The sequence below is a fragment of the Plectropomus leopardus genome, chromosome 7 (assembly GCF_008729295.1).
Source record: "Plectropomus leopardus isolate mb chromosome 7, YSFRI_Pleo_2.0, whole genome shotgun sequence".
NCBI classification, from domain to species: Eukaryota; Metazoa; Chordata; class Actinopteri; order Perciformes; family Serranidae; genus Plectropomus; species Plectropomus leopardus.
Window position 1 is genome coordinate 20,347,054 of NC_056469.1, and position 13,596 is coordinate 20,360,649.

At 39.0% G+C, this 13,596-nt stretch overlaps 2 protein-coding genes across 2 annotated transcripts in view; both read left to right on the top strand.

Moving 5' to 3' along the window:
• myom3 (myomesin 3) overlaps positions 1-11,583 on the top strand; it is a 79,248-nt gene extending 67,665 nt beyond the window's left edge. The window contains exons 27-37 of the mRNA XM_042490301.1: positions 1,757-1,816; positions 2,402-2,469; positions 3,381-3,491; positions 3,795-3,882; positions 4,143-4,181; positions 4,406-4,511; positions 9,239-9,402; positions 9,490-9,526; positions 9,708-9,730; positions 9,839-9,894; positions 10,031-11,583. Of these exons, the coding sequence (XP_042346235.1) occupies positions 1,757-1,816; positions 2,402-2,469; positions 3,381-3,491; positions 3,795-3,882; positions 4,143-4,181; positions 4,406-4,511; positions 9,239-9,402; positions 9,490-9,526; positions 9,708-9,730; positions 9,839-9,894; positions 10,031-10,300 (1,022 nt within the window). The 3' untranslated portion in view covers positions 10,301-11,583. The remainder of the gene's footprint in view (positions 1-1,756; positions 1,817-2,401; positions 2,470-3,380; positions 3,492-3,794; positions 3,883-4,142; positions 4,182-4,405; positions 4,512-9,238; positions 9,403-9,489; positions 9,527-9,707; positions 9,731-9,838; positions 9,895-10,030) is intronic.
• Positions 11,584-12,540: 957 nt separating this feature from the next.
• Positions 12,541-13,549, top strand: fabp10a (fatty acid binding protein 10a, liver basic). The gene is made up of 4 exons (XM_042490304.1): positions 12,541-12,699; positions 12,852-13,024; positions 13,260-13,349; positions 13,443-13,549. The coding sequence occupies exons 1-4, from the start codon at positions 12,633-12,635 to the stop codon at positions 13,491-13,493; spliced, it is 381 nt and encodes a 126-aa protein (XP_042346238.1). The 5' UTR covers positions 12,541-12,632; the 3' UTR covers positions 13,494-13,549.
• Positions 13,550-13,596: the final 47 nt, after the last annotated feature.

The following is a 13,596-nucleotide window of genomic DNA, read 5'->3' on the forward strand; positions in this document are numbered from 1 at the left end:
ATTATTGCTTTTACTTTTGGTGCTTAAAGTATAGTTTGATGTGAATACTTTTTTACTTTTGTTTTGAATGTAGTACTTTTACATGTAACAGAGCATTTTACACGGTGTACTATTTTTACTTAAGTAAAATATCTGAGCACTGGAAAGATCAGCACAAATGTAGATGGGAATCGGTGTGAATGTGACGTCACACTGCCTTAATTTACACTGGCACACTGATGAAATGGTACCATAACTTCCTGAGAGCGGCACTCTTTTCCTTTGAAACAAGGTGTTTAGTTGAGATTTGGGCTGTAGCTTCAGTGAGGTCCTGTCCTCTGTCCATGTCTTCTGGAGGGGTAGAAACTTTAACAATGATGCTGCAAATACTTAACTAACTCTACAACTTAGAGTCAATCTATTTAGATGTGATTACTTTAGTTGAATAAATAAATATTTCAGAATTTCTCCACCACATATTTATTCCTAGCAGAGTGGAGAAGCCTTTGAATGTTTAGGTCTTCGTGTTGGGAAATAAAATGAACAAAAACCAGAATTAAATAAAATATGAAAAAAACAAGACAATAATAGAGTCCTTTTTTGTGTGTCTATTTTTAAAATCCAAGTTTCGACCCTGGGAGAGACATGAAAAGGGTTCATTATTTTAGGAAGACGGGGAAAAATTTGTTTTTATCAGTGTTTTTTATAAACATTAATTAAATGATTGAAAAAAAAAAATCCAATATCTTGGTGAAAATGTTTATTTATTTTTTTAAAAATATGCAATGCAAATGCTCAGACATACAACCATGTTTGTTTGTTTTTTTTAAGCTATCCCAGAGGGAGCAGCTCATTTGCATTTTGTCTACGGATTTTCTGAGCTGTTTTAGTCAGAAGAAAACCTTGATTACTTTAAACTGTGGCTGTTGGTTGGTGTCTTTTTGCAGAGGACAAATGCAGCAGTTTTCGTGCGTGCCACTTTTTAAGCTGATCTGCTCCTGGTGTGGGTGTTTTTTGAGTGAAGATAAGTAAAAACAGATAATGATCCACTTTACTCAGTAAAAAAAAAGGAAAAAGAAAATGATGAGCTTTACTCAGGGCTAGTAATTTTGTAATTACATGTCAGGCTTCTTAATAATTTGACCACCAGGACCCACAAAGAACAGATAATTCTTAATCTTAAATCAAATGAATATCAGTTAGGGAGGAAAATTATGTTCTTTTGATAAGGAAGGTAGTTTCACAAGCGTTAGAAAAATGTGCGATTGATTTCAGTTGTCACTTACACTTAGATGAGCTGCATGAGGTCAGATTAAAGATAATGTTTTCAGGAAGTCTGTATTCGTGATGCAGTTATTTGTAAGTTATATAAGATCTTCTTAACTGCCTTCTTCTTTAACAATTAGAGGACCTGAACTGTTTGATTTGTGACTTTAGCGAAGAAGATTTTCCTCCTGGATCAATGAATTATCCTATTGCTATTTATCTTGTCTTGTCCTGCTGTAAATGTTGCTGTGCGGCACATCAACAACCTCTTCTCAGTTCATTAGAGGATTAGTCTATCTTTTTTAATTTATCTCAGTTTGGTTTTTTTGTAGTTTTTCAAAGGTCCATTTTCCTTGCCATACATGCACCCCTCCTATGATCCACCCTGAAGTTAAAAACATTAAGATTATTTTGGAAATAAGAGCATTTTAAAGCAGCAGGTTGCCATCACTTCTCCCCATATGACCTGTGTGATTTTACTGTTTTTGCTCTCTGTTTGTGTCTCTGTCAGAGTTTCGTCAGACGCTGGCCCTGGCTGAGAAAAACAGGCGTGACCATCAAAGAAAGTCTGGTGAGAAGGCCCCAAACATCAGAAACATATACTCCTTAGCAAAAAAAAAAAACCCAATTATATCTAATCAGTGCAATAGCTATTTATTGACTTTCATGTGTGGTAACATGCTGCTTTGTCCCGTCCAAACCTCTCTAACTAAATAGTCACATGAAGAAAGAACAGAAGCTTCCTGTGCTACTGCACTCAGTGTATTCATTACCTGAACGCTCTTATGTGATAAGCTATACAACTCTTTTGTGTGTAGAGGCCAATGTCCCAGTGTCCCCTTCTGTAAACAGACCATCTCACTCCATGTCCACTATTCAAACATCAGACTCAAAATCCACGTAACACATTTTACCTTTTTCCTGCAGAGTTACTAAAGAATAAAATAACAGTTTCCTACTTGCATGTTTTTGGTCCCACCACTCTTTCAGGCAGCTGTCACTGTCAGTTCTCTGTTTTGTATACAGACATAACTTTCCATAATTGCTACAATTTGCCATATAACGATGTATTAGTGTTTCACTGGTTCCTCTGAATAAATTATTGTCTGATGGTTGTTGTTTCTAGAAGAATAATTATTTGTTCTGTTTTCCCAAGGAGCGTATTTCGAGGAATACCTGTCGTGGAGTGTGAATGAGGATTGTGATGTGATAATAAAGTGCAAGGTAAGTTTACATTTGCCAGTATAAATTTGCAGATTACAATAAGAGAACTAACCCAACATCATATTAGGAGCCCAGAAGTGTTTCATGTTTCATTATTTATTAAGACAATGTTTTGCTTTTATTATTACTAATTAAGGGAATAATTTGACATTTGAGCGAGTCGTTTTTGCACTTTTGTGGTTTTGTACAAGTTAAACAAAGAAGAAATAACATGTTGATTATGAGCTTTAGAGATGGTGGTAGGGGGCTTTTGTTACCTTTTAAGTTAACCTCTCAGTTTCACATAGGTGGACCTATCTCCTCGGTGCAACTTGTGTTAGCGCTGAACTTGTTTTGATGGAACATTTCCACAGGTGTAAGTCGTCATTGTGATTTAACTTTAACTGATAAAACATAAACTTTTTCAGCGTGTAGATGGTGAGCTTGGCGGTTGTCATTGTTGTTGCCCATAACGAAGGGGATTTTGAAATCAATATCACTCATATTGCAGAAGGGGTTGGGGGGGGGGGGGGGGGTACTTGCCTAAATAGTCAGCAAATGGCAGGTTTAAAGCCACAGTCTTTATCCAGTGATACAGACTATTGTTGGACAGAGCCAGGCTCTGTTTCTAGTCTTTATGCAAAGCTAAGCTAACTGGCTATTTGCTCCAGCTTCATATTAAGTGGACAAACTTGACAGTGTTATCAATCCTCCCATCTAACTTTTTCCAAAAAAGCAAGAAAGTGCATTCTCCAAAATGTAGAACTTTTCCTTTTAATGATTTCTGTAACTTATCTAAACCAGTTATCACAGCAGCTCTTTCAATAGGTAAGCAGAGTTTTTGGTGACATAAATTAGTTTATAAATCAATCAGTTTAAGAGGATAGTTATTACACTTTCATTTCAGGTTGGTTATATTTCCCCTTCCACAGGTGACAAATACAAATAAGGACACGACACTCAAGTGGTTTAAAGAAGGTGCAACTGTGACCAAAGTTGTATATGACCAGTCATCAGGGGTCAGCATGCTCACCATCCCACAGGTATATCCAAAAATTTTCTGCTCTATTTTCAGTCTACTGGAGGTGGACGGGGAGTTATCCGAATCAGTGTTTATAAATGACGAGAGAAAACAGGATTAACAGTTGATGTTTAAAGGATTTCTGAGTCTGAGGATTTCTTATTCTGTGTTATTCTGAAACGCTCCCAGGTTCACCTTGGAGACTATTTTAAGTTTAAATAAAAGTTAAATTAAAGTATTTGGTTGTTCTCCAGAGTTATCAATATTTCATTTGAGAAGCTATGAATATATTTAATTTTAATACGGTGGATGGTTTCCCCCACAGATTACAAAGAAAGATGCAGGTTTATACAAAGCGGTGGTGTCAGATGGGAGAGGAGAGGATGTCAGCACCTTAAAGTTACTGGATGACGGTGAGACGCGACCTTGTCACCAGCGAACAAGTCCCCACGAACAATAGTCCCAATTTGTTCCTGTGTGCATTTCAGTTGGAACATTTCCATCAATGTAATGGAAGTGAGGCGATTAATGTCTTTTATTTTTCCCCTTCTTATCTTGTTATGTGTCCTCAGTATTCAGCTACCTACCTCTAATCTTGCCTTTAGTATTTATTGAGTTCCAAAAGCAATATAAAACACTGCCTGAATGCTTAATTGTCATTTTTTATTTACAGAGTATGACAAGCTTCTCCAGCAGCTGAGTAAACAGTGCGGTGAGTTATTCACAGTTAGAGGCTCTATCTTTGTGAAATGTGCCAATGACTTGTTTTTTACAGCAGGTGTGCTGTATTGGGATGAGGATAACACAACTGAAAGCCATGTTAATTAATTGTGTTGTGTTTTGTTTCAGAATATTAATGCGTTAAAATTTAAAACAAGGAAATGTATAGAAACTAACCGAGGGCTCTGCCTTCTCTCTCTCTTTCTGCCTCTGCAGCATTGTCAGCCAGCCCACTGAAGATTCAGAGCACTGCTGAGGGTTTCAAGCTCTACTGCTCACTCAAATACTATATAAGCCACCTGAAGACAACCTGGCACTTCAAGTGAGTCCACATGCAGAGCACCTCTCTGACCTATAACACCCTGTGTACAGCTGCTGCCGAGGAGCAAGTATTCCAAACTTAACTCAAATTCTGACTAACTTTAAGTAAGGCCTGAATAAAAATATATTTAAATAATATGACACCTGCACAGGAAAGCAACTGAAAGGTACCTTAAATACCCCCCTTCACTCAAAACTGTGTTTTTAATATCCTCTTTAAAAAATATATAAAATTTAAGAGGTGTTTTCACATTTTCTACTAAAGGAGGGGAAGCCTGTGCATTTCCCTAAAATCTGGAATTTGAACATGCACAGGGCAAGCTAGTTTAGGTACATCACCAATATAAAAGTCAATAGCTGTCTGATACAGGAAACATATCAATGGGGGAACAGACTTTGACAAAATACCGGCAAAGAAACCTGAGTTTGCATTAGCACAGTGAAAGTTTTGACAGGAAACTTGGAAAGGTGTGCAGTTTTTGGATGTAAACTGACCATTGTGAATACACTGTAATATTGTAGCAGATATTATGTTATAATTTACAACCACAAATGCTGTGTCAGCCACTTAAGCAATACCACAGGAGGAGGAGTACTGTTTTTGGCACTGTATATTTGCTGCGATTGGGTCTTAGGCACGAGACCATAGGCCAGATGATAATCAGAGCCGTGATGATATACTACAAACTGATATTTGTCTTAACTCCATGATTAAACTTACAGGGGATCTCATACCCAACATAGTTGATTTTGTAATTTCTATGATCATGTATTTACAAAGATACACTTAGATTTTTGCTCCTTGGACTGCTGGCATGATGGAGGGGTCTGTGTATTCTGATACTGGTGTAGTGTCTGGCATCATGCTCAGCCCAAACACAGCAGACTGTCAGTTTCCATATATACAAGTGAGATCAAATGTAGGCTACAAATTATATGGAAAAAAGTATTTAAAATCAAAAAGGTTATTATTCAATACTGTTATCATATTGTTTGCCAATGTACCTTTGCTGTAGAGAGTCCTCTATAAGCTACTTTTACCATGTTAACAGGCCAGAATCACTCTCAACTTTAATACACTCGACTGTAAATTGAACATGGATTGATAAAGTGAGATTTACTTTAAGTTGGTGACAAACTCACATTGGGGTTTTATGATTTAACATTATGGTTAATCAATTTAACGTAAATGCTACCAAGCCTTTGTTTCCAAATGAAACCTGTCAGTGTAAAATTAGCTCCTTAACAGTTGGATAATGTTAGCTCGACAGTCATTCTCATCCAACATTTCCATGGCACTGGATATGAAACACCTATTAGCACATTCTAATGTCAGCACGACTGGATAGTGAAAATTAAAAGTTGTAACCTAAATTACTTGTACTAATGTAACTTAACTTTCCCTCCATAATGGAAACCTCACGAGCATGCCGTGCACTCAAAGCACTAGTTGAGCAGGGCTGAGCATCTTTATATACATGGAGCTCGCCGATGCGTGCACTGCTACGTCCTGCAAAACCACGCAAATGCGGGTGACACACCACTTTTTAGAGAGTCTCCTGCGCCAACACAAATAGTTCTGCAACGGTGGAAGTGACAGCTGTTGCGTAGCAACACAAAACTTTTTCCTGCAAGTTAGCTTGCTACACTGTGTTAGTTAGGTCTACTTGTTGTGCGCAGGGCAGCTGCTTGGTACATGTACAACTGTCAGTGTGTTTCCAGCTCTATAAAGTTGTATATCTCGAGTAGGAAGAATCCTTACCGGCTCACGACTGCGGTCTCCGCCGCCTACCGCGCTCGCTACAGCTGGGGAAACTCTGGCTCCTGTCGCCAGCGAAGGGTAAGGACAGGCCAACCCTAGAGTCCCTGCTGGGCGAGCTTCTGTCAAACATCCCGTGCGGGGTTGAAAAGGCTCCTCGTCTCCGCGCCACATTTTCGTAACATAGTTGTGCACAGTCGTGAAGCACCCCGCGGGGTTAGCTAGCTAGCTAAACGGAGGCAGCTAAGCTAAAAACAACAGTACGGCTAACGGCTACACAATCACAGAAAAAGCCCTCACAGCGACCCCTTGAAGAATATTACTGCATCCGATGTAACCAAGCGTCCTGGGCTCCCCTAACCGGATAACTAATAAAACAATAAGCAGGACGGGACAACTCCAACTGAACAGTCTGTCACTATTTACGGTAATGTTAGATAATGACCGACCGTTGAGGCCGGCCTAAATAAAGTTATGGAAAAGTCGTGAGGCGGAGTGATACATGCAAAAGTCCTGTTGTGTAGCTAGAGCCAGTTAGCCTACAAGCTAACAAACAACATAGACAAACACAGACATATGCAAATTACACTACCTGTCCTCACAGTTACTATGATAAATAACAAATTAGTGACTCACAAATTAAGTTGTCACATTACCTATGCTTATGTTGAATGATGCACCTGCACACAATACTTTGCATACACATAGCAGCTGTCTTTATGGCTGGTTACATACTTCATCAGAATCAGAAATAAGAATCAGAAAAAGATTTGCTGCCAAGTAGGTTTTCTCTGACAGGGAATTTTGCTTTATTTTTTGGTGCAAACATTAAACATGCAAAATATATATTACAGGCACTAATGACAATGATGATGATGATGAAAATAATAATAAGGCAAAGTACTGCAACACTGAAGAACTTAAGTACAGAACAGAAAAAAATACAATAGAAATGTGGTAGAGATACTTGAAACAGTACTGTAAATACGCAGAAGAACACTGTACAGTGTTCACAGCAGAGCGAATATGCAATGTTCAAAGATAGATGTTCCCCTATGCAGTAAGGAAGAAACTGTTTTTGTGCTGTGAGGTTCTGGTTCTGATGGATCGCAGCCTCCTGCCAGAGGGGAGTGTAACATAGACTTTGTGTCCGGGTTGGGAGAATCGGCCACAATCTTTCCTGCATGCCTCAGGGTTCTGGAGGTGTACAGGGTCTGGAGGGACGGTAGATTGCAGCCAAACACCTTCTGCAGGCAAATAACACAATCATAACTACAGATCATAGACCATAGACCATAAAAAGAAGCCACACACACCAGCTGTTGCATGTGGACACACACTAAACCCAACAGAGATAGGTGGTATATTAATTTACTGTGACATTTCTTTTCATGGTGGTGACGTCTGTTTGCTGTTTGCTAAAGTTCAGCTACTAAAAAGCTTATTAGAGATCAGCTACCGACAGTTTAAAAAGTTCACGATCTAACTGTGAAAGTACAAGTGGACCTTGATGTCTGTATGCACATTTTGTTACGGGGCAGCTGGGGACACATCTGGACACTGAACCACCTGGTTCATTTACGTATCTGTTGTGATAAACACTGCTTATAACTCTATGCAGCCAAATATAGGTGAAATCCACAGAACATTATTTAACATTTTAGAGGAAGCTTCAGTTTTTCAATGAAACCAGATATATTGGTTTGAATTATGGATGAATGCGTATAAAATGGTGAACAAGACATAAAATAACAAAGAACAAGAGAGAAAGCTACACAAACTGGACAGAAAAGCAAACATGCAAACATGCATTTCATCACATTGGAAGTTCCCTGATATTGTATTTAATTAATATGCAATTATGTAAAGGAGCTACTGTATATTTTCTAAAACATAATACATGTTTTAGAGTGGAAGTGGTTTCTTTAGTAAGGCTACTACCACCACCTGCTGGGGGCTTCAAAGATTGCATTAATGAAAGAGTGGAGAAAATCTGAATGATGGCAGACTCATAAATATTTTTAATATTCTTTTCCACTCTCTCCAAGATTTTAAACCTTTGCCCTTGATCATGGGTGGGTCATGAGACCATGGGACAGAGACACGCAGAGGACCCCGCCACATCTCCTTCATAGGAGATGGATAGGACAGAATTTATAGCCGTTTAGTCTCCTTTGGTTGTTGTTGTTGTTTTGTCTCTTTGTAGTCATTACACAATTCTCTGTGGTTCTGTGTCTCTTTGCAGTCAGTTGTTTTTGTCTGGTTGAATTTGGGATTCATTTGAATCTCAGGTCAGCTCAACTTTATTTGTTTGGCACCTTTCATAAAAACATGCAGCACAAAGGGCTTCACATAGCAAAACTGAACTATCACAGCCACCATTTAAGGAATGACATAAACAGCACTGTACATAAAGTATGGAAAGACTAGAAAATTGTGACAATCATTAGACAGTAAGGTTAAATATTATATCTTTGTGGATGTTTTGCCCATTTTTGTAGATATTTTGAGTGTCTTTGTGTCTCTTTGCAACTTTTTTGCATCTCTTTGAAGTTGTTTTGCCTCTTTATGTTCTTTTTGTTTGTCTTTGTAGTTGTTTTATGTTATTTTTTGTGTTCATTTAGGTTTTTTTCCTGGCCATCACATTAGAATTTTACTCATTAATCTGTCCTTGTCCTTGATTACTATCCTCTGACTAAAAAAGGTGAGGTTTTGATGATTAAGAAGAAAGAGGTGTGCTTTAAATGCCAACTACATTTTTTACACATTACTTGGTATTTATCTTTACATTTAATTAATTATGATGACCAAATGACCAACTCAAGATCTGAGACCAGTACTTTGGTCAAGGGGAAAAGCAGGGGTGTGTCTTTAACATGTATGTTTTTGGTATAGGTCTGGGTTTTGAAAGTCCATCCAAAGCATATGTTGCAGTAGCAAAAAATAAATATATGCTTCGCTCCGCATAGGGATAAGAGGATTGACCAGGACGCCAGGACAAAGCCTGGTAGCAGTATGCAGGAAGTCTGGATTACAATCTGTAACCCTACAGAGAATGATAAAGGCAAATACACTTTGGAGATGTACGATGGCAAAGAGACACACAAGCGTTCTCTTGACCTATCTGGACAAAGTGGGTGGATATTTGATTTTAAACACAATTTTAGATTAAGGGAAGATTTTAGAGCATATATGATGACACCTTCATTATTCTCAACAGTGTTTGCTGATGCCTTGCTGGAGTACCAGAGGTTGAAGTAAGTGCTGACCTACATGCAGTAGATGATGTGTATAGCATGGCGTGCCGTGACACTAACAGAAAACACTGTGCAGTCAAAGGTAACAGAGTTGAGAACTTCACACTGAAAACAGCTCAGATTATTGCTGTCTGACACTTTGCAATGTCATATTGATGTGACCCTTTTTTTCTTCCCTCAGGCAAGCGGCTATTGCTGACAAAAGTGAGTCACAGGTTATGTGTTAATCCTGAGATATTCTGTCCACAACTTGGGTGAAAACTGTCTACAGTGGATGTCAGCAGCAAGTTTTTGTTGCTTGTTTTGTTTCAGATCGGGCCAAGGTGACAAAGGGTCTTCCTGATGTGGTAGCCATCATGGAGGGCAAGGTATAGCACTGTCAGGAAAACATTACAGACACTACACTTCAGGAGATCATGCACAATCATTCATACTATGATATTTTCTCCTTCCTATGGCCTATAATGTTTCATTTTATTTGGCTGCTCCTCATCTTGTCTTCAGACTTTGTGTCTGACGTGTTTCATCGAGGGCCAACCACATCCAGAGATCACCTGGCTTCGGAACGACAAGGAGATTGTTGACCAGACCCAGTTTACCATCACTAAGGAGCCCACGTGCAGCACCATCACCATCCACAATGTCCACATGGAAGATTCTGGAAAATACAGCATTGTTGTGCGCAACCAGTATGGATCTGAAACGGTTGATGTGACCGTGAGCGTTTATAAGCTCGGGGAGAAGCCCCCAGCACATGCTGTGCATATGGGTTAAAGCTACAAAATGAGTCATAAATGGAGTGTTTTATGCTTCAGATTGAGATTTTTCTGCAAAGAGAGAAAAAGGAAAATGAAAGTGATAAATAGATGATGCTGAATAGATGATGCTAGATGATGAATGGAGTGATGCTGGATTGTTCATTAGGGACTTCTATTGATTGTGTGGAGACATTATTGAGCTTTTGACTATCCACTGAAGTTTAATCAAAAATGCAATCTCCTATAGTCTTCAAATTTAATATTAATTTACTAGACAATGTATGTGATAAAAATGTCATATTCATGCTGCTCCTGTGATGCAAAGTCCTGTTAGTCAAAATGATTGAACTGACTTCATGGATATTCAATATAAAGGTTGTTTCTTTATTGAAGAGAGATTTTGGAAAAAGAAATTGCATCATTTCCCTCCGACATATAACAAGCTGACTCCATAAGCAGTAAAATGCTAAGTTAATCAACTTAATATAATCTGTGGATTTGTTGCTACAGAGTAAGCATACTTGGTTTAGTACACACGTGTAGTGCTGCAGGGATTACTTTTTTTTTGGGCCAAAGAGAAGTTAATGTTGCCCTGGTTCCCGTGACAATAGGCCATTAGGATTTTTCCATTGAATTTTGGACTACTTGCTCAGTTGCAAACAAACATACGTATTTTGTTCAGCAAGATAATTTTTGGCCGTCAGTGCACTTGCCGGAAGCAAAAGGCTTATTTAAGGCTATTAACCAATAGTCTCCCTCAACATCGCCACCACACAGAAGGTGCAAAGCTGTGTATATTGTGATGATGTTTTCATTGAGCCACTTGTTACCAACTGCCTTTTTTAAGGCACATAAAAGATTCAAAATTCAAGAGTGGGGTATTTACTGACATATTTTATGTCGTAGAGCCAAATGTAAACATGTCTTAGGCTTGTGTTAACTACAGACTTTGCTTCAGGCATCCAACCAAAAACCCACTGACCATCCCATTGACTTTGAGATGAGGGAACCAAAAGTGCAGAAATGATAACTCAGTTGTGTTTTAGGACAAGGCTACAATCCAGTAGCTTGGGGTCATCCCTATGTTCCCAGTGTCATCAGCTTACTACAACTAGAACTCTTCCCTGTTTGTGCCACATTGCATTTTATTAATCATCCTTATTGGATATTTGTCTCATTTAAAGTGTTAAATAAAAATAACAAAAACTGCAAAACCTTTAGTTACTGGGCTGGACAGCTTTTAGTGAATCAGAGATGTTGTTTGTGTGTTGTGAATAAAGCAAATTCAGGTGACTTTCATTAGTGTTTTGTTTCTTTGAGCACTTAGAAACACTCCATTTTATATTCATACCATTATCCAGTAAACTTTTACTTTGTTCAATTTATGACTGAGTGTTAGTATGGTCTGTGGCTTTTTTTTGGCAGGACTTTGCAAGCAGAGATTACATTTTACACTTTAAGCAAACAGTCCGTAGTGTCAATAACCCTACTACTGGGCCTCAGTCACATCGGCAAGTTCAACGACACAGTGAGGTTGCAGACATGCATGAAGCTCATTAATGTTCAATGAATGAGTTCTGAAATAAAGTGCATGTAGAAATACCTAGTAATGTATTAAATTAATTATTTTCTCATCGTGATCTGCAGGTTACAACCCTAAAACTCCTCTCGAAGCTCTGGGAACTTTAAAGATCATGTAGTCTGTATAATACCAGTCACTACAGAGAGCGTCTGTGAGGCTACTGTTTTCACCAAGTGTGTGTGCACGTGTGTGGCAAAGTAAAACTCGTCCTTGCGACATTGTGGCGTGAACCACCTTGGATGCGATTTTGAGTACTAGGCCTGGCATTTGTCTTTCTGTCTGTGTGCAGATTTTGTCAGAATGTTAGCGTCACAACCCTGCAAGATGCAGTCACACAACTTCACAGGCGTGGAGATGAGATCAAAACGAAGGCAGAGTTTGAAAATAGGTGTAGCCAGAGCAAGAGCACCTGAAGTAGGGAAGGGGCCATTGGACAGACAAAGCACCTGCATGGCATGGTGCATATTTAAAATTAGCATATATTTTCCATCAGTGAAGCTCATGAACACACGACAAAAAGTCTAAATTCATCTTTGGGGGAAGCTGAGGTTAGGCCAGGAGTAAGTGAACTCCAGGTTGTTCAAACAGCAGTGATTTCCTCAGAGGGGTTTGTTACTCATTAGACACAGTACTGGGACCTCTTCGTGCTTTCCCTATAAGAAGGTGCAGCATCACAGTCACATCCTCCACATTGTGTTGAGCTTCACACAGCTGTCACAGCCTCCAGCCCCTCTCAGTAAAGGAGAACCCAGATCCTCTAGAAAACATGGACTTCAATGGAACATGGCAGGTCTACTCTCAGGAGAACTACGAGGAGTTCCTTAAGGCCATGGGTGAGAAAACAAACCAGGGACTCTGGTTGACATATAAAAATATGAATGTACATATGAACATAAACTACTCAGCTTTGTAGTTAAGAATCATCAGTCTTAACTTGGTTATACTGTGTAGAAATTGACAAAAACACACCTGCTTTGTTTACCAGAACTCCCTGAGGATGTCATCAAGATGGCTAAGGACATCAAGCCCATTACTGAGATCAAGCAGAAAGGCAATGACTTTGTTGTCACCTCCAAGACCCCTGGGAAATCTGTGACCAACTCCTTTACCCTCGGCAAGGAGGCTGATATCACCACCATGGACGGCAAGAAGCTCAAGGTTTGTCATTGTCATTTACTACCTTTCTTTTTTTTCATTAAATGTATCTGTGTGTTATTATATGATTTCTTATCTAATGTAGTACATTATGAATATGTGTAGAGCAGAAGTCTGTGTCATTTTTTAGTGAAATGTTGAAGTATATTTTAAGTAATAAGCCTGCAAGTGTACGGTGTCTCTCATGTTTGTTTTAGAGCTATCTGTGATATGTATTGTCTCCTCCTCTGATCCCCAGTGCATCGTCAATCTGGAGGGTGGCAAACTGGTCTGCAAAACTGGCAAGTTCTGCCACATCCAGGAGCTCAAGGGAGGAGAGATGGTTGAGGTGTGGTATATCTAACCAGAGCTCACTCTTTCTGGTTCACCTTAGTATTTAATGTGACCATATACTTATGTTTTTCCCTTTATCCCTTTTCAGACTTTGACCATGGGCTCAACAACTCTTGTCAGGAGGAGCAAGAAGATGTAAACTTGGGAGTGAAGAAACCAATGTCTATTTAAATAAACAAAAATATTGCTTCATAAGTTTGGTTTGCATCATCCTTTCATCCTGTAGATCGGTGGTTCCTAAC